Source organism: Prinia subflava, chromosome 3, assembly GCF_021018805.1.
Source record: "Prinia subflava isolate CZ2003 ecotype Zambia chromosome 3, Cam_Psub_1.2, whole genome shotgun sequence".
Lineage (NCBI taxonomy): Eukaryota > Metazoa > Chordata > Aves > Passeriformes > Cisticolidae > Prinia > Prinia subflava.
In genome coordinates this window covers 38,057,634-38,085,624 of record NC_086249.1, presented here as the reverse complement: position 1 = coordinate 38,085,624, position 27,991 = coordinate 38,057,634, and the positions used below count along the sequence as shown (strand labels likewise).

Genomic DNA, 27,991 nt, shown 5'->3' with positions numbered 1-27,991 from the left:
GATTAACCTGAGTGCTCTGCTTCTACCAGCGCTCCACCACAGCAGCAGAGCGTGATTACCTCACTCTGAGGTTGTGTAACTTCTGTAAACTCAGGTTTGTACCCACCCCCGTTAGCGTTTGCTGTGTGGGATCTCTACACAGGCAGAGTTGCACCCACAAAGTAGAAACGTGAAAGAGTCTGCAGGGACACAGGTGAAAGAAATGCGTAGCAATGTGCTGGCGGATTTCAGCTTGTTTATCAACCCCTGTGCACACCGTGTGCTCGTTCATTAACCCAGCCGTAACCCTGCGGTAAGATTTCCTGAAGATGCAAAGCACCGAGGCTCATCCCACAAGAAAACATTTCAGGAATTCATGTACACTGGAGATATCTGGAGTAAGATCCAAATATCTAAAATGCAGTGGGATTTCCCTGCAAACGCAGATTGCTCTTGCTAAAAATGCAATGCCTTTGTTATTTTACTGAGTGGGTAGTTTGAAGAAATCGGTAATTTCCTTGAAATCAGAAAAATATGTAGCTGATGTTATGTGAGGACACGCTACGAAACATCGAGTTAACAGGAAGATGATTGCCTATTTTGGTTCCAGCCAGCATAGATTTTTGTGTTTTCATTTTTCCCTCTTTCTCTCCAAGCATCTGTGCTTAACACAAACATTTGGTTTGATGATTACATCTAAGTTCAGCAGAACTTTTTCTCTTTCTGTTACAAAATACCCATTGTTAGAAGCTGAGGTCAGATTAGGAGGCAGGAATTTTAATTTTTCCTTTCCCCATCTCTATGTGATGCTGTTGGCTTAGGCAGCATCTTTCACATGGCAGCCCTGGCAGCAATAGGAAATGACTTGGAGTTTTAACCTGAGTAACCAGCTCAGGATAGTGGACATGGCTCTTGTGTTGTCTCTGAGTTATTTTAGTGTATTTGAGGTTAAAGTGAAGGGTTTTGGCAGCTCATGAGAGGAAGCATCTTGTTTTGCATCCAAAGGGATGAGTCTGAGTCTTGTCCTAGGCTCTGCCTGGCAGCGGTGCTGCTACTGATCCATAAACGTTTGCTGATCCAGCAGTCAGTGGAGCTGACACCGTGTGTACGACAGTGCTCACACCTCCAGCTGTGTGCTGTTGGGTGTAGTATTCTCAGCTTGATTGTTACTCCTTTGTTACTAAAACTACGGACAACAGCTATGAAGTGTATTCAATTTTCTACTCTAACTGCATTAACGTTGTAATCGCCAGTTTGGCTATAGAATGGAATGTGATGTCAGTGGAGTACACATATGTGCCTCCAGGGCTAATTTAGCATTTTACATGTTTTTTGTGTTATTGTGATGTTATTGTAGTTATGATGGTGGTTTGCTTTCTGGTATTAATGAGTAATCAGCACCTTATTTTGCTAAGCATCAACAAAGGCACAAGATTGTCCTCATCCCTAAGACATGGCAAACTAAATATATACACTCTTTTTAAGGAATTGTGAGGAAGAATGTAATAATAACAACTGAATCTGGAGGCTCCAGAGCTGTAAGAAAGGAAATTGGAAATGCTTTTCAGAGATGTACAAGCAGCTTCTGAATATGTATTATGCCTTCTTTCTGTCCTTTACCAAAATATGCGTAAGGACTTCTGTGGTAAAGAGTACAAAATTTCAGCACTGTAACAAAGAAACATAAATGCATTCTGTGGGGGTAGGAAAAAAAATTAGGAGGTGCCTTTTAATACAAGTGAAGTGGGATTTTGGTGTCTCTATTTTCCTATACAGATTGCATCCAGTTACAAATGTGTTTTTGATGCCTGGCATCACAAATTGAGTTTTGATATCTTTGATGGCGTGAAAATGTTACCAGATTAGCCAAATTATGGCTTCTGTGTTTCATTCTTGTTACAGAACCAGACTTCTTAAAGCTTTAAATGTGTTGTAAAGTTTAAATGTGTTGTGTTTACCATAGTAAATGGTATCTACCTTTCTGAATAATTTTAATCATTTTTCCCCATCTGAATGCAACAGGTGCCCTTATTAATGCACCTGTCTTTCATTCACTCTGGTCTCAACAATAATGTATTAGAAGTTGGCTTTTAAACCTGAGTCTGAAAGAAGTGGTTGTGTAGATAGGGCTTCCCTGCTGTGCTCTTGCTCCCTGTCCTCTCTCCATGCATGAATCTCCATTGCCTTCTCCTGGGTTGTTTTTTTTTTTGTTTTGTGTGGTTTTTTTGGGGTTTTGTTTGTTTGTTTGTTTTGTCTTTTTGACACAGTGATCCTTTCAATGCACATTGTGAAATTTGGGCAGCCCAAGTTAGTTTCCATGTCATTATTTCTTTAAGCTGTAATATCTGCTGCGTCATTGGCCAGCTTGACGCAAAGCTGCACAATTAAAAACAATCATGTAAAGTTGGTGTACCATTGGTATTCTAAACAACAAAAAGTTTACAGTGCAAAGCAAACTGCACAGTTGGCTGAAGGGAAATGAACCTCATTTTTTTGTCAGGATTGCATCATATTCTGTTTTTCAGTCACTGGGCTTTAAAGTTCATTTCTCCAAACAACTGTTATACGAGTCAGAACTATTTGATTGCAGATATGACAGTCATTATCTTTCAGATCCAAGGAACACAGTGTATTTGAAAGAACTTCATCAAGCTGAAGGGTTAATTTCTGCCAGTGATGCTGGAATTAAACGAGCAACAACTAAATTCTGGATGAAAAACTGAACTAGATATTCTCAACGAAGAACAGGGTCAGGCAGCACTTAAGAAGCATTCCAATGTGTTTATTTCCATGTGTACCAAATCAGACTTTAAGAAACAAATTAGCTCTACCATGACCACACCTGAATGTTCTGATTACAAGCCAATTTGTTGTGTAAGGCAAAAACATTTTTTCTCTGTGACTTCCATTCATTAAGATGTATTTGATTTTCTTCCAGTTAAATTATCATTTAAAACCCTTTGTCATTTTGGTATAGTTTTGTTTAACTTCATTTTGTTCATTTGCAGGATTATGCTAATTTTTACTGTGTGTCTTGTAATCGCTGAACTTCAGTATTAATTTTTTTTTTTTTTAACTTTGTAAACTGAACTAAAAAATATTCATAAATTAAAACCAGCATAATCTTTTGTTAAAGTAAAAAGAACCTGCAAAGAGTAAAAGAGCATCCAATGAATTATGGAATGCATCTTGAAACAGATATAATTTGTCTTGAGTTAAAGGCTAAAAATAGTATGAACTCATGTTTTGGCAAAGTCTGAAAACAGGAGCATCGGAAATGAGATGTTAGTCTTGTACAGCCCTATATTTAGGCTCTGACTGTAAATTCTGGCCTCACAGTTTGCAGTGGGTTAAATGTCAACATTGACTCCAGAGAGCTAATATTCAAGGAGTGGCTGTGGAATTGAATCCAATTATCAGGCTCCAAATCTCAAGATTTAATGAAAAGCAATTATATCTTCCTGGTCATCAAAACACCTGCAGTTTTCCTGACTGATCACTGTTTTAAAAATAATTATTTTGTCTTATGTGTTGAAGTTCTATCACCAAATCAATACCATTTTAATTTTTGTTGTCTTTAGGCATGGATTTTGCTTTTATACTGAAGGATCTTTCATCCTGAAAGCTGGCAACAACGTAGGAAACAGGATCCAGAGCATCACTGAGAGAACGGCTGTAATAGAGGGCAAAAATAAGGTATGATTCCTAGGAGCAGATAACCTGTCTGTGTGACAGCATGTGTTGAAAGGGCACTGTAAGATGCTATCAAGTTAACAGAGAAGAAGCCAGCATTTTTATGTTGTTTAGATTTGAGGATCTGCATGCATGCAGATAAGTTTCATACTTGGTATTTATCAGCTGAGGGTATTTTTGTCTGGAGGCAGTCACATCAAGGTAAGTGACATGCCAAGAGAGTATATGAGTGGGATTCACTATATCTGCTCTCTTATTCATGGTCTGAAGTATCTTGGGGTACCTCAGGAGCATGGGGCGAGGTTCCAGGCCATCTTTGCCTCATTTTGTGCAATTGCACAATTTCATGTTGCTTTTCCTATGAGAATAAAAGTATTTACTCTCATTAGTCAGTTGATTCACAGATGTGGTCCTAGATGATTAGGTGGCCAAGTCTTTCTTGGAATAAATTCTAAAGAACCAAAAGAATCCAGATTATGGAAGCAAAGTTTAAGAGAGGTCTCAGCCAGAGACAGCAAGATGGGATTTATCCCAGCAGTGTTAACCACCTAAATTTAGGTGTTAGTCCAGGTCAAGCATCCCTTTATGGGCCATGGGGAGATGAAGATAACTCTGAAGGGGGTGTGGGCCTGTAGCCTGTTGGTGTCTAATGTGGAAGAGAAAGCCTCTGAGATTAACTTGCAGAAGGCTAAGGAGGCTTGTCTATCAGTTAAAGCCTCAAATCAAGGATACCCTAGATCATCTGTACTTCCCTGGGACAGACATGAGATGGATTTGATGTGGTGGGGTGGCCTATGCTACAGAGCATCTTAGGTGCCATGGCACTGTCACAGAGTCTATTTTCACAGGCTAGTTCAGTTTGTGGCAGTAATAGCTAAAGAGATTATAAATTTTAAGGCCTATCTTACTCTAAGCCTTTCATTTTTAATGACACCAAAGATTTTTGTAGTCCTGAGGGCACTGGGGTTATAGGTCCTTTTCCTTGATGGCTGCCTTCAGTTTCCTGCATATGAAAATGAGTATAAACTGTAGTTATTCTCATGTCAAGGCCCTTTCACACACCACAGAATAAATAGGGTTTTACGTGCAGCCAAGAATCAGATCTGGGACTGCATTTTCTCCGGCTGTTATATTATTTAGAAAGTATCACAGGTGTTCATGGCACCATTCCAGCATGTGGGAACAGGCTGGATCCCAGTGAGGCATTTGCTCTATTTAGCTGTCCAGCTCTACGTGCTTAAAGATCAAGGCAAAGATGGGAGCCAAGAGTTTCCTTGGGTACACTCTCATAGGAAAGCACATGAAAAACGAAACATAAGGAGGGATTTGAAGGAGGAAAGGGAAATAATTTCAGGCACAGGAAGACACAGTCTATTCCACAGGGGGAGTAATGAACAAGATGATGAGAATCAATTCTTTTCCAGCAGTCATATACCTGTGCTATGGGTGCAGTCCTGTCTGTTCACAGGGTGCAGAGGGAGCTGTCTAGTGACCATATCTCATTCTCCTTGTGTACCATGCATTTTGGAGACAGTGGAAGAGGAGTGGCTAAAATGTCAAAGCAACTTCCAGTCAACAGCAAATAAATTCCTCCCTGGAGGAAGATGCTAATAATGGGTCATTGCGGCAGAACTGCAAGTCTTTGGCAAGCAGCCCCTTTTAAAAATGTGCCCAGAAATGAACCAAGGAACGGTCTTTGCACGGAAGGATTTGCAGTGAAACTTGTTGGTCCTCCCTAGTACTCCTTGTCTTTTTGCTCTTTAGTTCAACTAAGAAAGTCTACCTTGCTTTGCATTATCCCTCCTGGTCACTATGGGGAGGGGGAGGTTAGTGAAACAATCTCTGTACTGGCTTTTCCACAGCTTTTCTAAAGTTTCTCTATTTCTGTTGCTCTTCCTTAGCTTTTCAAGCACAGCTGGACTGCTATTGTAAGTTAAAAAATGCTCTCCAAACCCAGGCTCCTGGCCAAGCTGGGAGCTGCATGATTAGTGCGCACACAGCTGCTCTAGAGCATCCAAGATTGTTCTTTTAAATCCATGGGAGTCTATGGCTTTTCACTCTTTGCAGCCCAAGACTGTCTCTCAGTCTCCCTGAGCAAACTCAAAGAGACAGCTCAGACAGAACCCTTGCCCATCTGCAGCGATATTGTCAGAGTGTTAATAGCACTGAGCTCACTGAATGCAGCACGTCATCTCCAGTGTCTGTCTCCGATGGACTGCTACTGTGAGCGGTTCTATTCCTGCAAGTATCTGTGAACAGCTCTCTGAGGCACTCCCACATCGGTGGTGCCCTGCTAAATAAACAGTGTCTACTCCACTTCCACATCCCAATACAGCAAGTGTGGTAAAAAACAGTCTCAGAGCTCAATGGAAACAACAAAGATGTAGGAGACAAAGAGGTAGGAAATGCATGAAGAAACTCAGAAATTTTCACATTTGGGTTAGCCTGAAAGGAGAAATGCGTGTGGTCACAGGATGAGATTATTGTAAGCAAGGGAAGAGATGAACAAGGAATGATCAACAGGTTTCTTTAGTAATGAAGGTAGCTGTTTTCACCTTCCTAAAGACATTGTGCCACTTCCACATGTTTCCTGTATGTGCAACATCTAAGCGCCTCCAGTTTGGCTCTTTGCTGTGGTAGGTTGTTTGTTTGTCTGTGGTTATCAAGGTAGCCACAGTATATTTTAAAGTTAGAAAAACCTCAAGCCCTGTGCCTGTGCAGTTAAAGCAGTGCAGGAAGCCTGCACTACATTATTCTTTGGTGGCAGAGAAACCGTGACAACAGTGGTTTAGTAACATTTCCGCTAAAGCCTCTCTAAGCAGACATTGAGAAACTTGAGTGGTACAATGGAAGAACTTTGTAACATAAGCCATAATACTTAATCATAAGACAACTCTTGAAGTGCTTTGATTCCCCCACCCAAAGTTTTCATTCTCGTTTTGCTGGACATTTCAGCGACTTCCTACAAAGTTGCGCTATTCTTAGGCCCGTTGTGTAAACAGGTCACAGACACTCTCCTGTGGTTCAGCTAACACCCATCACTTCTCAGCCTTCCCAGTTAAAGCTGTGTCTAGCTGAGGGCCAGTGCTGGTTACTGTTCTCAGCGTGGTCAGCGTTCATTGGAATGTCAGTCTGTGAATGGCCTGCAATAATAAGGTACAAAGAGCTGCTGCCTTCATTGTGCTGGTGCATGCAATTGGTCGCAGTGCGTGCATTCGTTGTATTCTGTCTGGGGATTATAGGCACACACTGGCTTATCAACAGCTTTGGAAGCACTTTGTACTCCTTGCACATGGGTACAAGGGACAGGGCGCTGTAAGAGAAGTCAACAAGGATCCTGGGCATGCAGCATATGCAGAAGACCACTAAGAAGGCAAGTTGAGATGAAGAAAAGCAAAAAGTGTGGGTCAAGAAGAAAGGATTATAAATCCAAGGGAAAGTGACAGATAGGAGGGCAGTTGAGTATAAGGAATAGCTGGAGGGAGTGAGACAAAACCCTCTTGTTTTTGTGAACTAACCTATTGAGAACCTGAAATGGAACAGAATGTCCCTGACTGCCTCATGGCTCTGCTGCTAGCAAATGTTGGAGTAGCACTGACCAATAGCAGGTACCACGAAATGGGTCTATGTCACAAGGTATTCCTCCAGGTATTGTGTACAAAGGGTATTATGCATGAAATTGGAGCTTAACATGCACATATATGAGTGTGTCTGTGTGTGTGTGTAAAAGTATATATATATATGTATGTGTATATGTATGTATGTACGTATGGCTCTGTTTTCCACTGCACTAATACCTAACTGCCAGAGGCTTTTAGTGGTTCCAGCACTTGTGAATGACAAAGCCACTAGACTTCATGGAAAATGGAAAGTAATGGCTCTGTAACCTGGTTCTTTAAGACAACATTTAGACTCACCCTTGTGAATCTCTGGTTTGGCTCGCAAAGATGGGTCAGCCTGACTGGTGGTAGTATTAAGAAGATCAACCCTTCAGAGTAGGATGCTAGATAGTCAGAAGAGTCAATCCTTCCTGGACATGACTGATGAGGGTAGTCATGCAGAATAGAAGGGTTCCACCTCTCCTGCATTTTCTATACCAAGCCCTAAACCCCTACCTCTCTTCCAAGTTCCCACATTACTGATGAGATGAGGAAGCATGTGCTATGTCCTGACACACTCTCAGTCCTGACACATGCCAGCTGTCTGGCCAGTACATCTGTGCAGATTGGCCATCTGGAACCCAAAGAGGAAGAGAAAGCTGTTTAGCTCACTATAGCAGCATTTTGATCCTTCTCCTCTACCCGACAGCTAGTTTTCGTGAAATGCATGAGATCTCATGAGCCTTGAGTTATCAGTAAGTTTTGGTTGAAACTGGACAATGGTTTCAAAAATTACTGAGCACGTGGAGGAGGAGAGGATACTGGCAGACAGATGAACACATGGACAGTACAATCTTCCTTGAAACCCAGGCTAAAGATAGCAGTGGAAGCGCCACTTGCCTCTCTTCAGCACATTGTAACTCCTCCTGGAGCCTTCCTGAGTGCTACTAGGATTGCTGTCAACACTTCTAAGTGAATCTTTGGGAGATACCAGCAGAGCCAAGCCTTTGGAGAGATTAAAGCCAGCAGAACTTGGGGTTGCTGCTGCTGAGCTGTGGGACAGCACAGGATGCAGAGGGAAAACACAGCTCTGCTTGACAGACAGCAGCAACTCATAGATTTTTCTATCTGACCCCAGGGGGAAAGTGAGTGCTGTCCCACACACACTCATGTCCTCCTGTTGTGGATATTTTGGTCTTTCTTCCGTGGTGGTCCTGAAGGTGGAACATGTTGACCAGATGTTTTGCACTGATGCTCCTTGCCAACATGTGAGGCATGCGGACCATATGTCTTTGGCACAAACAGACAGTGTGCTACCAATATTTAGAGATGGATCTTCCTAAATTATGTTCCTTTATATAGAGATAAATCTAAGGGTATAAAGAGAGCATATTCTCATTTATTTCTTTTTTTTTTTCTTTTTAACCAATAGTTCTTCTTAAAATCATAACTAGAAGGGAATCAGGAATAAGTGACGTACTTGCACTAACCTGCTGTATGTTGAAAGGGCAGTATTTTGCTTTTTAAATACATGAGCTGTTTCAAGAAGTCAGGGCAGCAATCTCTGAACAAAGCAAGTTCATGTCAGTGTCTGCAGAGGCCTTCTGGGAGTCATATAAGAGCCAGGTTGCCAAACATTTTCTGAAAACTTCTTTTTCTTCTCTGCCATCAGCTGGAGCACTGGGAATCCTCTATCTCAGCCTCTGTGAGAAAAGAGAAATTCCAGCAGACCCTCCAAGGGAAAGACCAGCCCACCATGGCTCCAACCAAGCGCAATGATCGTGTCAGCTGCTTTGCATTCTCTTTGCCTCCCCAGTCTTTTTCTCATCAGTTTCCACCACAAACAAATCTATAAATTCCTATTCCATCTCTTAAGATTTCTGTCTTATGCCTCTTTTATTTTTACTGCCCAGTAAAGCAGCAGCAGTATGGGAGTTACTTCCCTAGCCCCTGGCTTTGAGATGAGCCTGTAACATAGTGCTTCAGCCAAGATGATGGGACTAGAAAAAAGGAAACAAGGACTAAAACTTTTGTGGTAAATGGGGTCTGTGGACAAATGATGCTCAAGAAATTGAGCATGCCAGGAGGGATTTACCTGTTCTGTCTGATCATGCCAAATCAATTTAGACTTTCTGTATATAATGTGGTTGCAAATCCAGGGCCTGAAACTCCCTGTTGTGATGCCAGATGATACAAAGGTGCAAAAACTTTTTCTTCTTTTGCAGCAATAGCTGTACAGAGGGACCATGCTGCACAAACTGATCTCAAACAGCCATAGTTTCTCCATAAAAAACATGCCAGGCTTAGTTTTGTACACACTGCTTCTCTGGTGGGTTTTGGCTGACATCCACAATGAAAAACACAGACTGCACCACTGGAGGGCTCACAAACTATTTAAAGAGATGTTATCTTATCCTTGTGACTAATTTATAAGCTAAAAGATTTACACGGAGACATGTTGTCTCTAAAATACTCTGTTCTGTTGCAGAGTCAGTCTTGCTTCCTCCTAGACACCGTGGCTTCCTCTGCCTTAGTCGAGTAAACATGCCAGTGTGTACTCTCTGGCACTAAGGGCTCCTGTGTTCACAGCATTTATTTCTCTGGCCTTCCAAAGAGCCATTGCTTGCATGTGGGTTGCCTGTTGGAAGTGATCCTTGGCCCATGCTAAGGAAGTATTTGGGACAGTGAAAGTTGATTTAAACCAAAATGCTGCTGCTGGCGGGGGGAAAGCTGTCAGTTTAAATCACTGGCTCTCAATGCCAGTGAATGTTCTCTCAGGCAATTTAACACACAAGAAAAGGCATCCTCTGTAAGTCACTGCAGCCATACTGCTTTAGCATAACTCTATGCACCATCCTCAGTGTGGTAAAAGTAATAATCTCCTCACAGTGGGCTGAAGCAGTGAAACTCAAGATAGTATGCACAATTTTCCATTAAAAAGTAATACCTAATTATATTAGGACAAAACACAGTCTGATACTTCCAAATCTTTTCAAACCTTTGGAGTAGCTGTGCAAGGAATAGTCGGCATCTGTTTTTCAGGCTGAGAAATGCTCTGCCTCTGTGTACAGTAAAGGTAGGTGTCCTGGAGTCAGAGAGCAAGAGCTTCATTCTCCCTCACTGTGCATGTTAGGTCACAGTTGCTTCCTGGGCAAAGTTGCTGTGAGGTAACACCAACTAACAGAAAAAAAGGCTATTTTTTGGTGGAAAATCTGGGATGGCAGAAGCAGTTTTTAACCACTCACATTAGCCTCCTGTGGTAGACATTACGGGACTTCCTTCTGGTCTGAGTAAGTGTTGATAAAACAGATGCAGGAATCCTGAGCTCTGTGTCCACATTTTAAAAAATTATGTTTAGAACCTGGAAGAAATTCAAAGAGAATGACAAAGTATAGACAGGGCTGGGCCCACCCTTTATAATTAGAAATTTGTAGAGGTCAACCTACTGAATTTAGCAAAACAGGATGAATTTTTTCTAAGGGCTGTAATTATCTATCTGGTATTACTGATCCTCTTTCATCTCACAGAAGATCCAGAAGGGTCTTTTACAAAAATTATAGCTAGAAATACTGTGTAGTGTGTTAGCAGACAGGTAGTTGGCCACCGAGACAATTCAACAGGGTAGAGGTGATGTTAGCATTACTTGTAGTGAATTTACCATAGTGAAGTTTCCTAAAACAAATAAGTCAAAACCAAATTATTTGCCTCAATGGTGTTTGCTTGAGTAGTAGGAAAAGTAATAGACTCTTTCTACTGAAGAGTGATTTTGGGAAACCAGAAGATATATGTCCTTTGGGAGCTCAACAGGAGTTTGGGGATAGCTATGGATTCTCCCAGCAGGGGACAAAAGCAGTACAAATGTTCAGTCAGTGTTTATGTGACAAATGTAGATAACTGGTCCTTATTTATTACTGCCTCACCCTCTTGTGCTTGTCTCTGAACTCCAGTGATCAAGCAGACTTAAAAGAATGTATTAATTGCACAGAACTTATTTTTAAGGATTTTAGAAAAGCCCAACAATTTCAAACAGTGGAATTCTGAAGCCCCAATATTTCCTTTCGTCACAGTCTCAGCTTTGCCTGTAACTCCAGCCAAACCATGTTTTACAGAACAACTAGAATGGCAACAGAAAGACAGAAAATTAAGCTACCAAGTTGTAACTGGGAGCACATTACGCTGATGAAGTCCATGTCCATGTCTCATGTCTCAGCTCCACAGTAGAATGACACATCACTTGTTTCTGCCTAACTTTCCTCTTCTGCTTAGTGCTCAAGCCATTAGATCATGGCTTTCCATCACCCTAAAAGTATCACTCTTATTATTACAGTGGTTTTTAAGTTTCTAAGGGCACATTAGCTGTTTTTGGTCCTTAGCCTTTCAAGGTCTTATCTTTCAAGTCATATAACTCTGAGAAAATATTTAGTGTGCTGGACCCCTTAAGATGGTGTTAGAATATAACAAAAATAAAACTGACATATTTTTATTTAATAATAGAAATATTAAGTCCAAGAACAGAAAATAGTACAAAAGAAGATGGGTAAACATCTCTTTTGCCACTGTTCTGTCTCATCTGACACATATGTGGGAAAATGAAAGAAATCAAATGAGTTTAGTGCCAAATTGAGCTACTTTTCTCTGCCAGGATTATCCAAATGCCTAAGGCATGCCTCACCTATTCCCTTTGCAGTCTGGCTCTCCCACAGGCTGCTTATCTTCTTGTGTGAAATACATTGTGTCGTGCTTCAAGTCTTGTAGCTTACCATTACATCACCAGCGAGAGATAAATCAATCTGAAGGACACATTCAAACATTTTTGGTCATGATGGCTTTGATGATATAAGGGTCACCCAAGGAGCTTGTTTCCTGTTATTCTTCTGTCCTTTGCAGAACTGTACATGGTGACATCTCCTTTAAATAGCCCCTGAGGTGCCCATCACTAAACAAATGGAAAGAGTGGATCATGGGATTGCCAATGGCAACTCAGGAAAAAGAGAAGGCAAGCTTTAACTGAACTCTTGAGCCAAGGAGAACTAAACCTCTTCTTTCTTTTGCAGACTGCTAGCACTCTCGTTGTAGCTGAAGCCAAGTCCTCGGGAATCTACAGCTGTGTGGCATCCAATAAAGTGGGAAAATCTGAAAGAAATGTCAGTTTTATTGTAACAGGTAAGATCTACTCCTCTGCAGAGTCAAACATGTTTCCTGATCCTGGAATTATAACAGTTACGCTGTTGTGACTTTCTAATAGACCATGGATTCAGAGTTGCTGTAATGTATGCACTTGTAAGCTCATACCATGATTTTGGGTGATGCTGGTAGGCTTCACAGCAGCTGGTTTGGATTTCTAGGGACAACAAATTGGTGAATGACTCATTCCTCCCTCAAGTATCAAGCATGACACAAATTACTCACAAATACAGCAGTGAGTAATTCCTTTTGGTTCATCTCTGCAGTCATTTCATACATGAAATTTTAGTGTATTTTAGCCCACCGAGTAAGCCAGTTTCACGTGTGGCTTTGACAATGTCCACAGCCTCATTCTGTTGCCCACCAGGATATTGCCCAACAGAGTGTCTAGAACAGTGCCAGTGTCTGCAGGCAGCATGGTGCTAGAGATGTCTGGGGTACCCCCCACAGATCTCAGGGACAATGGCAACCTATAGATGGAAAAGTGTCAACATACAGACTACAGAGTTTTGTTTTCTCTTCTGAGAAAGACAGCCTGGAATGTCATTTGTGCCATGGCACTGAGAATTCTTATGTTATCTTCACATATGAGTATGCTTTCTGTTATTTTGGCATTACGAGATGTGTTTGGAGTTTTCACAAACAAATGACTTAATGTTTTACTTCAGGAATTACTGAAAAAAGCCCACAATGTGTTTTTGGGAATAACTATTGCATTATTCAGCAACATAAAATCTGCACATGCAATTACAAAGGATTTGTTTTCTGTCAAAAGTTTTGTTTTGTTTATAAGGAGGTAGTTTTATAAAATTAGGCTGTTGGCAATTTTCAGACTAGGTCATTAAAGAAGTGTAATTCATTTGAAAATATAAGAAAAAGCAAAAATACTAAAATATTTTGATGTTTTAATCCCCAAATAATAATAATAATCACTGAGGTTTTTATGTTGTCATTCTCTTGCTTGTAATTCTGATGCGTGATTTTAGTGAAACTCATTCTGTTTCTATTCTGGGAGATATCAAAAGAGAATAGACACACACTCACTAGATCTGGTTACAAAAAAAAAAAAAAAAAAAAAAAAGGAAAAGCTACTTCAAAAATGTTTCCCCTCCCAGACTGTATTTTTAAAATACTCTGACTTGCTGAATCATAGAATACCAAGTTGGAAGTGACCTCAAGGATCATCTGGTCTAACCTGTCTTGGGAAAAGCACAGCATCTTGTCCAGATGGATCTTAAAAGTGTCCAACGTTGGGGAATCCACCATTTCCCTGGGGAGATTATTCCAATCTCCCCAGAATGTCCATTCAGAATCTCACCAGGAGTAACTTCAACCCATTAACCCTCATAGTTTCCATATGTCTCCTTGTAAAATAGGAGTCTCCAGCTTCTTTGTAGCCACCCTTTAAATACTGGAATGTGTTGGTGTAGTCTCCCCTAAGCCTTTCCTCAAAGCTGAGTAAACCCAGTTCTCTCAGCCTCTCCTCATAAGGCAGACTTCCTAGTCCTTTGATCAACTTTGGGGCACCTCTCTGGGCCCCTTCCAGACTTTCCACATCTGTTTTGTGTAAGGGCACCCAAACTGAATGCAGTTTTCTGGATGTGGCCTGACAAGTTCTGAGTGACTTCTTTATCTCTGTGGGTGATGTTCTTGCTGGTGCCACCCAGCAGCCTGTTGACTTTTTTTGCCACAGCAACACCCTGTTCTTCCATGCTGAGCTTGTTGTCCACCACAGGCCCCTTTCCATAGAGCTGGTCCCCAGCTGAGTAGCTCTGCTGATCCAAATGAACTGGTTTTGTGCTTCCAGGAGAGCACCCTTTCCTCTAACTGGTAAGAGAGAAGAAAAGATACCTTGAAGAAAAAGAAAAAGCACCAATACCTTTCCCTGGCACCACCAGGACTTTGTGGCCTTCTTGAATTGGCCCAGATTCCATCTGGCTTCCATCCAGCTTGCGGTATCACCCCTGCCCACCCAGAAGAGTAGCAATGAGTAGTAGTCAGTGCTCTTGACAAGTTGTGGCACGGTCTCACCAGGATTTCAGGCCTTAGCTACCAGAAGGCAGCATAACTCCCTGTCAGGCCAGCACATGGGCACCACTGCAAGCGCTCGTCATTTCTTTTTTAGGTATCCACTGTCGTACTGCTCATACGGTTTCACCTGGCAGACTTTGTTTGTGGGTGTCTACAGCTGTTAAAGCTCCATGTCATAACTCACTTTCACATTTAGAAAGTGCCAGTTATCTATAAATATAGAAAATTGGTAAGAAGCATGAGAAGTATAAACAGATAAGTGACACATAGGCAGGTTTTTTGTCAAAGTACAGAAAAAAGAAAAATATCTCTGTGTTCTGTTAATGGAAGTGACGAGAACATTTACCACCTTGAAGATGACTCTTGCCCCCACTCTCAGTTCTGCTTTCATCCTTATCCTCACATTGTGTGTGTTTGGACAGAAAGCTGAACACCACATAGTTCTCCATAAATTAACATGCCAATGATAGTTTCATCTTTGTGTGGGTACTTCACATGAAACTTTGAGAAGTCACTGAGAATCATTCACTGAGAATGCTGCTCTTTCAATGTGCAAGATGCTGAATTTGGCCTTCTCTAACTCTTACTCCTCAGTTTTTGCAATATGACATTGAAGATCCTGAAACCAAATGAAGCTGTACTTTGACAGACCCCATCCACTGTATCCAAACCTCCCTTTCAAAGTTTTCATGGTGGTTTCAACTATTTTAGTGCAGTGACATGTAGGAGTTTGTTTTCCTACTTAGACCTAACATTCTCACATCTTAACCAAGGATGGAAGGAAATCCTTCTCCTTGATACTAAAGCCTGCATGAGAACATGCAGAAGGTTATGACTTTCCTTTGAAGAAACTTCTATTGACTGGTGTTCAGAAAGCGGAGTGTCAGCTTTATTATAGCTTGGAGTTTCCTAACACCTTGACTGGTGGCAAACATTCTTCATAGGGTAGTGAAGTTGAAATGCATTTGTCCTATGAGTTCCTGGAGCTGAGCACGTCAGTTATGTGGCATGGACAGTCCTGGTCATTCTGTGGCACTCACTTGCATTGATTGAAAGCAGTGTAAACAAGACTGTTCTTCGTCCCTACAAAAATCCAGTCATGCTCACCATAATTCTTCTCCATCAGGCCGAGAGAAAACTGGTGTGGCTGTGTACAGCCTGTGTTTCACATCAAGAAACAAGCACGTCCAGAATGTGCTGAAAAATGCACTGAGGGAGTAAAAACCTGAGAGCCTTAAATGCTGATGAATGTGAACAGGACACTGCAAAGTATTTCCTTCTGATGAGTCCAAAACCAATACTTCAGGTTCTGTGTGACAGCTTAGGGCTAGTTCATCTTATGTTGTTGAGTCTGCTGGCGCCATTTGAAGTCAGCCTGAGCCACACAAAAGTGTCTAAAAGTAAGAAAAGTGTCTAAGCAGGAGGGGACAATTCCTTGTAGGAAAAGGAGCTGCTGCCCTCTGTAGAAGGGACACGCCAGAAGTGACTCCAAAGAGCAGAGGGAGACAAAGCCTGTTCTTAACAGGAAGATCCCTTTCCTTGAAGGCAATCTCCCTCAGCCCTTGTCCTGGGGATGAGAAAATGCACGTACTCCAGTGAAATGGCTGCAGTGCTGTGAAGGGTGTCTTTTTTGTAGGCAGACCATTAGGAAGGTGGTGGAAGGCAGAACGTGTCCCAGCAGCCCTAGTTTGGAGTTGACAAGTTCCACTCCTTCAGGGAAAGGTACACATGAGGAAATTAGTGCCAACAGAGAGAACCTAGGAAGAACAAGCACTTTCTTTAGTTGCTGTAAATATCATTATTTCTGGGCTTAAAGTGAAACCTGCCTATCTTTTTGTAGGAAATTTGAGAGTGATAGAAACAATTTTGTACACTGTGCCTGAGGGTGTATGACACCAAGACCATGGGCTTTGGAGTAACTTTCCTATGGCTTCTGTCAGATGAAGGGCATTTTTGGTGTATTGCCACTGACTTAGCTCTAAGAGCAAATCATTGTTCAAGACTCAAAAGTAGGTGCAAAGCTTATATAAAAGCACTGTAGAAAGGTGATTTCTGAAAGCTCTCCTGCTCACTGGTATGGAAGCAGTCTCTGTAACAATACCTTTATGCCAAATTTAATTGTATTAGCACCCTTTCCTCCAGCCTGCCCCTTTCCCTACATTTTGGGCTGTTTTGCTGGCACACAGCAGGCCCATGGGTGTGTTTGCAATTACAGAGGGTGAAACAGGAACAGCTCTGCCTTATCTCCCTGGTTTCCCAATGTCACTAAGCGCATTTTATTTTGAGATTCCTGATGGTGCTTGGCAAAGATAAACAAAATCTTCCATCAGGAAACCTGGGAGCTATTTCCACAGGAAGCCTCAAATCACTAAAGTAAATAAAACCCTTTTACATTATTCCCAGCCACGTTATTTAGCTAGCTGAGCCTGTAACAATTGGTGAGAGGTGTCATATATTAGGAAGGTTGTAGCCTTTTAACAAATTATTCTTTTGGAATCCTGTGCATTTTGCTTCTGTTCCTAGATTTATTCAGAAAATAGTCTTCACAGAAGCCACATTGAGGAAGAGCTCCAGATAACATAAAAGTAGTTGTAACTATAATATTCTGTTGGCATGCTGTCCTTTTAAGCTAAAAATAGTTCATTTGCCTCAGTCCCCAGGAATCTTTAGTTTCATCTTAAGAGTTTTGCTTGAATCTTCTTAGCTTTTACTGAGTACTGGCATTTTCAAAAGCAAAAATTATCACTATTTCTAACCAATGCCCTGGCTTTCCCAACACACATCAGAACAATTTGAAATGTCCTGTGAGTAAGATGCAGCACCCTCTTTTTTCCAAGTACTTATCCATATTCAAAATGTTGGCCATTTGGTTGTCTTTAAGTGTGTCTGAATGTAATGCTTTTTAGCAAAATCAAGTATAGGATTCTCTTCATGTAACTTAAATCTTGGAGTCAGATATCTAAGTCTAAGGTGATTATGTAAGATTTCTTCATAATTAAGCATGAGGGACCAGGATCTCTGGAATCTGACCAACCTTAAAGGGATGTTTTGCACTGCCCTCGGGAGAAGTCTGTGTCACCCCATGAACCGTAAATTTCTGCACACATGCAGAACACAGAACATCTATATTCAAGTAGATGTCTACATTTTGGCCACTGAGGCTAAATATGATGTAGTCCACATTTGGAGATGTTTCATCTTAATAACACTTCCAGTCAATGTGTTCTTAATTGAGATTAGAATCTGGCACCACACATTCTTACATATCAAACAGGATCCTGATGGTAGTCACTCATAGATGAGCTCATGAAATTTGAAGATTTTCTTATAGCTTTGTTTGCCAGAGAGAGAAAAGTGGTATCCCAATGAAATGTAAGAGTAACAATTGAACCCCCAGGCTTTAAAACCCAGTCTAATATTTTAGTGTTGCTGCCTCCGGTAGGTTGATCTTTGGGCTGCACACCCGAACTACAGCTGAGGACAGGCACACACTCTGCTCCCACTGCAGGGGCATGATGAGTTCAACCAGCAGAAATCAGGACTCTCCCTCAAAGGCATCTACTGTCAGCAGAAATTTCAATCCAGCACTAGCAGGAGCTCATTGGCCCCCTGTTTAACTCTCAGGGCTAGATGTGGAAAAGGGGATGTTAAGAGGAACAACTGATGTCAGGCTTCCAACAGGTAGAGAGCAGTGAGCAAGTTATGCTCATGGTTCCCCTGGGAGGCAAGGCAGCTCAGTTTGCAATATGGGGATTTAGGGAGGAGTTTTCTGATGGAATGGTCAATCAATGAGAGAGGTTAATTAACCAAGAGGTTAATATATGGGGTATTATTCACTTTGGAAGTACTTTTTATGCATTCCTGCTGAAATTACTTTAAACCTGAAGCAACACTGGTAAGAATGAACAGAATGGAAGTTAGTGTTGAGCTATTCATGACCTAAGAAACAAGTAAAGATGGTATAGTTCTCCCTTATGAAAGAAGAAACCATTCTTAGGATTTCAAGACAAGTTTACGGCCAAGTGCTGTAGCAATTAGTAGTGAAAGAACAATTGGGAATGGCCACAGTCGATGCCACTTGACCGAGAAGAAGGAAATGAGTTTATCAGAATATTGGCTACAAATAAACCAAAAGAGATTGCATTCTCAGAGTAAAACTTGGAAGTGTTTTCTCTCAGGAACTTGTACTTTCACTGGGGTCAGTGGTGTAAGTGCCTCGCCAGAGGGATGAGCCCCAGGTGGAGGCAGCTGGGAGGCAGCTGACACCACCACAGCTCTGCACTACTCCCCAGGGGGAGGAAGTTGCAAGTGTCATTAAACAAACTGCAAACAGGACCTTTTCAAGTAGGACTTTCTACCTTGTTGGCTAAATTACTCCTGCCTGAACCATCTGCTACGAAGTGAAAACTTAACCCATGTCTACACTTGGTAGAATGTTAGTGCAATGATCCTTGGTTTCTCTCAGGTGAAAATATCTTTCACCAATGTTAATGCCAAGCCACTTAAACAAAATATCTTCATCCTAGTGCTGCCCACACACAGCTGGCCACCCAGGACAGAGGGTACTGCTTCTGCTTACCTCTTGGGTGGCTGGAAGGCTTTAAAGGTGGGCAAGGTAAACACTTCTGCTCCAAGGGGAATCTCAGGCATGTGATCACAGAGGTTGAAATTTCTCAGGACTTGAAGTATTTTTAAGAAATAGACATACTTTATCTGAATACTTGTGAATAAGGATAAAACAGTATAACCAAGCATGATGAAATGCAGTATTTTTATACTGCCCTCTTGAGATTCCTTTTCTCTCATGCAGTTCACAAGCTGGAGCTGTGATCAGAATATTCCTCCTTTTTCATAGTCCCACTGTGCTGTCTTTAAATAATTCTGCTTTTGGTACCTTGGCCCAGTCTGTCTTAACTTGGCATAACATTTATACAAACTCATTCCTTCCAAGACCAACTTCAGTTTACACCAACTGACATATTAGACCAAGTATATCATAGCTCCAAGACGAATCAGAAGAGTAGCTGGAGCTGAGTGTATGAAAGATTACATGCCTGAGCAGGAAGACAATGACACTGATTAGTTCAAAGACTTCCCGCTAAAGGGGAAAATATATGCTGTGTTAATTTTGGCTCATTAGTTTGAAATAAACTAAAACGTGTTCTTGATTTTTTACAGATGTACCAAGCGGATTCCATATTAGTTTGGAAAAAATGCCCATTGAAGGAGAGAATTTGGTATTGTCCTGTTCGGCCAACAAATTCCTGTACAAAGACATTGCTTGGATTTTACCGAGGACAGTCAACAATCAAACGAAAGCCAAGAAGTCTCACAACAGGGAGTACTCCATCACCCTCACTCTGACCATCAAAAACGTTTCCCTGGCACACTCAGGCACCTATGCCTGCCGAGCAAGGAACATATACACTGGGAAAGAAGTGGTTCAAGAGAAAGACGTTACAATCAGAGGTGAGCACTGCAACAAAAAGGCTGTTTACTCTCGGATCCTCAAACATAAAAGCACAAGGAATGATTGTACAACATAAAGCAATGTAAAACATTAAAGGACTCATTAAACAGTAAGAGATGTCTCATATCATCTTGATTTTTTTTTTTAATACTATTGCTACCTTTCAAGCCCTGAGGTGGTGCTCATTTCCCCATGGGTTGGAAATAGGAGGAATAGCAAACAAAATCCTAACGCGTGAGCTTCCAGTTGAGTTCAGACGGGTGTTTTCTGCTTTGAAAAGGCACATGGAAGCTGGGGTTTGGAAGATCCCCTGTGCTACATTTCACCTGTCGTTATTTTTTCTCTTGCTGTCTCCTACTGAGCGATAAGGAAAACTTTGGATCAATCTTTTCTTCTGCTTTGATATCGGCCTCATCAAAAGTGTCAAAGCTGAATAAACTGATTAACTTTAAAAACTGCTGTTTTCAGTCAACAATGGACATTTAATAAGCTAAATTGAATGTGCAGAATGAGCACAATTCAGTTTGAGATTGACTGGACTACATATTTTTTATTTTAATCTGATCTTGATGGACTTATAAATATTACCTGCTGAGCAAGTTCTAATACTTATTTATTTGAAATTATTTTCTACACTAAAGTACATTAATCTTAAAAAAGTGTCTTCTAAAAGAAGTATGCAGGGAAGAAATAAAAATGTTGATATAATGCACAGATCTATCATATCATTTATAATAATGATGATTCTACAACTGGCAGACATGAACCATGTTTCTCCAAATAAATCCAGGTAGACTTCCAGTTGCTGTGTTGGTCAATTTTTAAAGTCAGTTCTGCACTAATGTAAAAAACTACTGATAAAAGTGTGAATGTTGCTTCTCGCCTGAAGACTCAGGAGTCTGTAATGTTGTAATTATTTTATTAAATGAGGAATGTTCCACTAACATGATTGATAAGGTTTTAGCCAGCACCGTTAGTTAATACTTTTTTAAAATACAAATCAAAATTGAAGCCATTAAAAATACTCATTGCTTTTGGTATGCAAATGACAATTGGATTTATTATGGGGATTAAGAACTAGCAAAAATGCTGAAGGACAATTAAGGGCAACCTAAGAATTCCTTATGAGCATTTCCCCTTTTCTTTTCCTTTGTCATGATTTTGCTATGAGATGTTTCTGTGTGCCATAAATTCTGTATAAGGAAGAAGTTACTATTTTTAATAGATCTGATAACTTTATTTTTTTACAATACATAGCTTTTATTATTTTTGGTTACATTTATGATCGATCATTTATATAGCATTTACAAAAGCCATAACAAAACAGACCACAATGACCAAAATAGCTACAGCAAAGGAACAAAGTGGCTGTGCTTTTAAAATAGAAGGTGACAACATGACAGTTTCTTGTGCTTGGGAACTCACCAGACTATTTCCTCCTTTAGGTATCGAGACCGTGTCCCACGGCTAAACTTGCCTTTCACGTGGGAATAGCTTTTGTCAAGTGTGAAAGGGTAAACAATAGCATTTCCCCATAATGCCAGTCTCATGGAGCCTAAAATGCTTAGAAAACAATTGATAACCTGGAAGTTGTCAGAGTAAAGAAAAGAATAATCATTTATATCTTGAAATGTCACCTATAGCCTGCTTGTATACAGTAACTCTTTTGTTCATTATTAGCGTGATAGCTCCCAGAAACAATGTGTTCTTGCAAAGGGATCAGGCTCTCTTTTTTTCCTAAAACATGCCAAAAATGCAAGTGAAGTCGTTGGCGACTGCTTAAAAATGGAGTAAGTGCACTCTTTAGCATTTGCAATTCTTCAGAAGAGCTACAATACAGAATCCCCTTTTTTCCTAGGGTATTTTGTGGGAAGACATTTGATGGCAAGGTGGGCGGCGATGACAGGACATTATGAATTTTCCATGGCCTTGGGAGCCAAAGCATGTTGATTTGTAGCAGCCAGTTGCCAGGCAATATGAGTTTGGGTCCAAAAGAAAACAGAGATGTGGCAATTAGAGTGTTCTTCTATGAAATTGTTGTGCATTGCATTGATGTATGTCACCGCTGAGTGGAGGTCCCACCAGCCTGGTCTCAGCCAGCACTCAGAGGGCCACGCTGTGCAAGGATGTCATAACATCCCAATGTGGCTGTCCGTGTTGGAGGGCACAGGGAAAGCCCACTGGCAACCTTTGAGGAAAGCAGCTCTTGGTGGCAGGATAAAAACAACTGATGTTACTTCTGATGCCCTTGGATGACTGGAGGATCTCATGGGTTTGGGGAGCTTCTCTGCCTTCTACTGTGTAATATATTATTTAGGGAGAAAGGTGTGAATTATATTTCTTCTTGTTATTTTTTTTAAGTGTTTAAAATAAAGCTTGTATTTATATTTTTGTATGGATTAATAAAAAATAAGTGAACAGACAACATAACCATACCAAGGGGCAAAAACGGATGCAACGCAAATGTAAACCCGAAAATTAACGAATTGTAATTTTTTCCCTTTGTTTGCTTTTAAAAATGCAGATTTCCTCTCCCTACCACCCCAGATCAGACAAGTACTCTGACACCAGTGTCCTCTTCTCCCCTCTGTGACCCACCCTGTCACTTCCCTGGGCCAGATTCTGCCTACAATGAAGTTTCTCAGAGTAACTGAGAGCAGAGTTTGGCCAGCAAGGCAACATTTCTGGGCAAGCATGAAGGTTGGGGTCAGGTCTGGGGGGCTGCCCTGGGCACTGAGCCCCACACCATGCTGGTGGCCAGGCTAGTCCCTCGGCTTTGGAGTGAGCAGTGTGGGACATTCTTGGCTTCACTGCAAAAGTGAATGGGAGAAAACAGGTGGTTTGCAAAAGAGAATAATCCTCAAGTTGGCCAGGTCCTTGAAAAATCAGCTGATTGTAGCAGATAAATTATTGAAAGTATGTGAATGATGACTTAAGTTTTAAGCAAAAAAGTTTTTCTTAACATGAAATCCCATCTTTAGTGTATGGCTATAAACAAATTAAAATTAATCACAACTCACAGAATGTGTGATTTGCCTCTGTTGTGTCATCTTGTCCACCTTCACTTTGAATGTCTGGGCTGGGGTGTCTGTCAGGAGCTGTTGATAAATGTGGAGTTCTTCTCAGCACGCCTATGTGGACAGACCATACCTGTTCATAGTGTTGTGAAAAATGAGAACTGAACAAAGACTGAGGCAAGGTATCAAGGAGAAGAGGGAAGTCTACTGCAAGGCAGCTATAGTTGACTATGTCATTGTGTAGAATTGTATGTGTGATAAGAATTTATAGTGTCTCTCATAAGAAATGTTGTTTGGGAAGAGACAACAAATTGTCTACCAGGCTGCAAACAACAAATATCATTGCCTGTGGAAATTACCGGCTTGCAGCTCAGAAAAGCCCAAAAGCCATAGTCATTGCTCAGTCATGACTATGTTGGAATTAATTTCAAGGGGTAAGGGCATTGCAAAGATATCTTACTTTAAAAGTGTTTTTAGTGCTGTGGGGCTCATGCACACCACATAAGCTGGTGGTACATAGGGGCTTAATATTCCTGGAGAGTTTTTATTTGTGAATAACAGAATAATTATGAAGATGAAAATGTCTGATGGCTAGTTTTTCTGTAAGGGTAAAGAATAATCTTCCACGCACATAATATCAGAAATTCAGCTGATACTGAACGTGGTGTATTGGCATCTGTTGCATCTTGAAAGAAAATATTTGCAAATACTTGTTTTCTGCTTTTATTTTGTTTTGTTTCATATTTGGAATGTGTGTATTACCATTTTAGTTACTGCTGATCCTGGCAGTGTCCTTGAAGGGGAAGGACTGCAAATAATTGGGGAATTTGAGGGAATCTGCAGAGCACTTCCATCTGCTCAGGAGCTCTCTGAATTCTCTATCACTGCTTTAAATGGACCAAAATACCAAGAATAATTATGTGAGGGTTGCAAATGTGAATGCAAGATGTTGCCATATAATGTGCATAAAAGTTGTAAATATCCCAACCTTTGTTAGAACAGTCTTAGAACAGCGCTGTATGAACTGAGGGAAGGAGTGGCAAAGGGTTGAAATGATCATGAGATTGTTTTGTTTCTTTCAGAGATTACTTTAACATGATGTTTGCAGTGTATTTTTGAAAGATGCTGTGGAGTGGTTTGGCCAGGCCTGGTTGTGTTCAGCCAAATATGTGAAACACAAAAGTGGAATTAATTATGAAGATTTTGGTACAATGCTTCTGTGCTCGTGGTTATTGGTTTTTGATTATGTGAGTTTACTGAATATACTTTGTAACTGTACTCTTTAAGTAAATTATCAAAGTCACATTCATGGACATCATGGTGCTTGGAGCTGCAAATGCTATCAGCAACACAAAGATACTCTGCTACAAGGGTGTCCTGATGATTCTTCAAATCTTTGGTATCATCGTTTGTTCCTTTTGATGATGAAAAACTGAGTTTTCGCAGAAAGTCATTGCTTTTGATATAAACAAGTATGGTTGGTCATGGAACTGAGAAAATCTTTTGAACACTATCATCATTGGGTCTTCATTGGTCACCATGGCATGCTATTGCTGAGTAGTGTGAGTCCTCTGCACACACCAAACCCTCCTGAGCAAAGTAGAACAGTAAATAAAATCAGTGAAAAATGAACCTGGTAGAACAGCCATAGCAGTCTCTAACACCAGTAAAATGAGTGTAGGGGAGGTAAATAAATCCCCACCATCACAAGAATGTAAAACAAAGGTGTTGTTTTGTCTTATAGCTCAAGAGGCACCAGCCCTGCTGCGGCAGCTTACGGATCAGACAGTGAACGCCAGTAACTCTGCCATGTTGGAGTGCCAGGTTCGTGGTATTCCTGAGCCCCAGATATCCTGGTTTAAAAACCATGAGGAAATACAGCAAGAACCAGGTGAGAGCTTTATGTACTCACCTACATATTACAGCAGGCTTTTCATTTACTCATCTGCCATTTGCAGAGTCATTGGCATCAGCACCTAGATGTAAGGAAGGCAGTCAGGCAGCAACCCAGGTGCTCCAGGATATTCTGTCTCACTCCAAAGCATGATCCAGGCTGGAGATCTAGACACAACAAGTCTCTATGGAATTGGTGAAAAAAAATTCATCTTAAAAGAGTCACCTCCAGAGAAACATATTTCCCTCCATGTGTTATAGAGGCAGCTGAAGGATCAGGTGTCTTGGCCAGCAGATGATTAGGCAAGAGATAACCAAGCCCTTGTGATGTGTATGGAAGTATCAGCAGGAGCCTGTGGTCAGGCACTCAAAGTCTGTTCAGGAGTCAAAAGCTATCCAGCAGACTAAATCCACATCTGGGGTGTCCAAAATCCACATGCATCTACTGGCAGCAGAGGAATCAAGGTCTCAGGCAACAGAAAGGGATAGATTCTCAGGTGGCATGTTGCAACAACAGGAAAGCTTTGGGAGCTGTTTACTGCTGTTTCTGGAATGTGACTTCAAAGATCAACTAAGGCTAAATGTCCAGGTGCTGGCACCACAGTCATGGAGGTGTTCCTTGGATATTTCAGATGGAAATAAATGACAGAAGAAAAGGCAAAACTTCTCTCATGGGAATTCATGCACATTTGGTTCAGAAGCACACACTGAAATAGTATTAATACACTCTGCAAAAATGTTCAAGGATGTTTGGTCCTTAGGAAATTGAATTTAAAGCGTAATCTTCTACACAACATTTTAGAAAGTTTGTAACTATGGTATCATCCTGAATTATTGGAAATTACTACAGCATTAATAGAAACAACTGGAAAAAATTCTGAGGATTTCTCCAGCTGAGTTATAAGCCTGTGCAGACTTACAGCCCAGGCACTAAACTTAATCTAGAGACAGATTCCATGAAGCTTTACAATGACCACATCACTGCAGTGTGCATTAATTACACTGTCTTCCAAAATTGAGGTTATGTGTCTAACTCGAGCGTAATGTAACAGATACAGTAAGGAGCCAGGGAACTGTCTCCAGAGGGTAGGTCACAGCACCTCAGTTAGGTGCCTGAAATAGATGGTGGGAATACCTTTTGATGGGACTACAGTTCTGATGGAGCCAAACACAAGTGTGTACTTGACTGCACATTTCCTGGCTAGAAGGTGCCTAGCAGCAGTCCTGAGGCCAAATCTGCTCCCTGCCACTTCCTTGTTTCTTGGAGTATTGTCCAGGCTGTCTTCTGGGTTGACCTAGCTGGAATAAACAAGGTGTTTAAAACTTCAGGTAACTCCTATGCTTTAGGGTACACTTCATGGGAATTCTCTTTGCACTATCCAGAGCCCTTTTGCCAAGGAGCCCATTGTTCCATTCCACATGGGCAGGCTAGATTTGGAGCGAGTCTACTGCCCATAGGAACAGTCTGAATGGCTTTTGGGAGGGCTCTAAGCTTGAGCTGCTTCTGGGGCAGATTATCCTTCTTCCAAAAGCTGCAGACATGCTAAAGAGTTCACCTGGATGACAGCCTAGGCACAGCGCTATCAACACAAACAGTACCAAGTACTTCCAAGATCATTCCCTTTGGCTGAGCTTTTTGACTCACATGAGTACTTTGTAAACACTGATTTCCAAGAGACTCGAGAGGCGTCCAAGTGTATTTGGCTTTCCTGCAGATAACATTGTGCCGTGCAGTCTGTGGCTCAGATTCCTTTCGAGAAGAACTTGCAGCAGATATTATTACACAAGGGCCAGTTTTGTTTATATCCTGGCTCCCTCTCATCGCAAAATATTTCATTTCACAGGAATAATTCTAGGGCCTGGAAGCCGAATGCTGTTTATTGAAAGAGTAAAAGAGGAGGATGAAGGACTTTACCAGTGTATAGCCACCAACTTGAAAGGGTCTGTGGAGAGTGCGGCGTATGTGACGGTACAAGGTAAAGCACCACACTAAATGGGAAGAGAAAGCCTTCCCGAGTGATGTTCTTAGGCTGGAAGGGCAGGGGTGTGACCTGGGACTCATCTGGTGATCTTTGAAGCAATTTGAAGGAAGTCCTAGCAAGGGAAGCGTACCAGGTTGGAAAGGAAGCCCAGCAGGAAATGCTAACTCAGAGTGTGTTTACACTGACCTAAAAAGAAGAATTGCTTCAACCCAACAAAGATCAGGTCAGGGTAGAAGACAAATGTAAATTTAGTATCAGCAAAACAAACAAAAAACAGACTAAGTAACACTCTCCTACCCACACATTTTCCCATTTCAGGTTAATTCCATAGAAATTAGAGGCCTGGGATATTCTCATATGTTTATTTTCAGTGTAAAGTGAACTGCCAAATCAGACTAGAAGATCTTAGCCTAGCAATAACTACATATGAAAAGGTACTACTACCAAGTAGTTATTGATTCAGTTATTTCTGTAACCATTACTTCAGTTATCTTGCTACTCATTTAAATGTCCAGCATTGTTCTGCCTTCTGAAAATCCCAACTCATGCCCATGGCAGTGATTTCTATAAATTAAATTTAGATTGAATAAAAATAAAGTTTATTCAGTGACCTTTCAGTTTCATTGAGTACCCTTTTGGCTCATGAATTATGAGATTAGAGAAGTAGATCGACATTCTCCATTTAAGTCAGTGTCATGCATGTATTAAATTTCACATGATCTATTTTGCTGACCTGGTGTTAAGTAAGTAGTCATAGATGCATTTAGTTGCTCCATATAGAACAAAATTTGAATATCATCAGGCCTCTTAGCCAGAGATTATATGTTTGTGGATGCTCTCATATAATTGTTAAATGTGTTTGAATACTTCTCAGTATTGATTTCTTGCCATGAGTGTGTTAACAGTTGGAGTTAACGGTGATGATACAATGATGTTTTCGCTTTAAAAGGTCAGGGATAAGTATATGCACATGCAGACTGGTCTAACTGCTGAAATTCAGGAGTTAAACACCTATCCCCTTAAGAATAATTATAGAATCGTAGAATGGCCAGGGTTAGAAGGATCCCTAAATATGGTCTAGCTGCAGCCTGATCTAGTGGAAGGCAGGAACACCTCCACCAGACCAGGTTTCTCAAAGGCCCC

At 41.1% G+C, this 27,991-nt stretch overlaps 1 protein-coding gene across 1 annotated transcript in view; it reads left to right on the top strand.

The window, feature by feature from the left end:
* The window catches only part of FLT1 (fms related receptor tyrosine kinase 1), a 108,967-nt gene that overhangs the window by 48,249 nt on the left and 32,727 nt on the right, over positions 1–27,991 (top strand). The window contains exons 11-15 of the mRNA XM_063394725.1: positions 3,561–3,675; positions 12,326–12,434; positions 19,665–19,955; positions 24,718–24,864; positions 26,711–26,842. Of these exons, the coding sequence (XP_063250795.1) occupies positions 3,561–3,675; positions 12,326–12,434; positions 19,665–19,955; positions 24,718–24,864; positions 26,711–26,842 (794 nt within the window). The remainder of the gene's footprint in view (positions 1–3,560; positions 3,676–12,325; positions 12,435–19,664; positions 19,956–24,717; positions 24,865–26,710; positions 26,843–27,991) is intronic.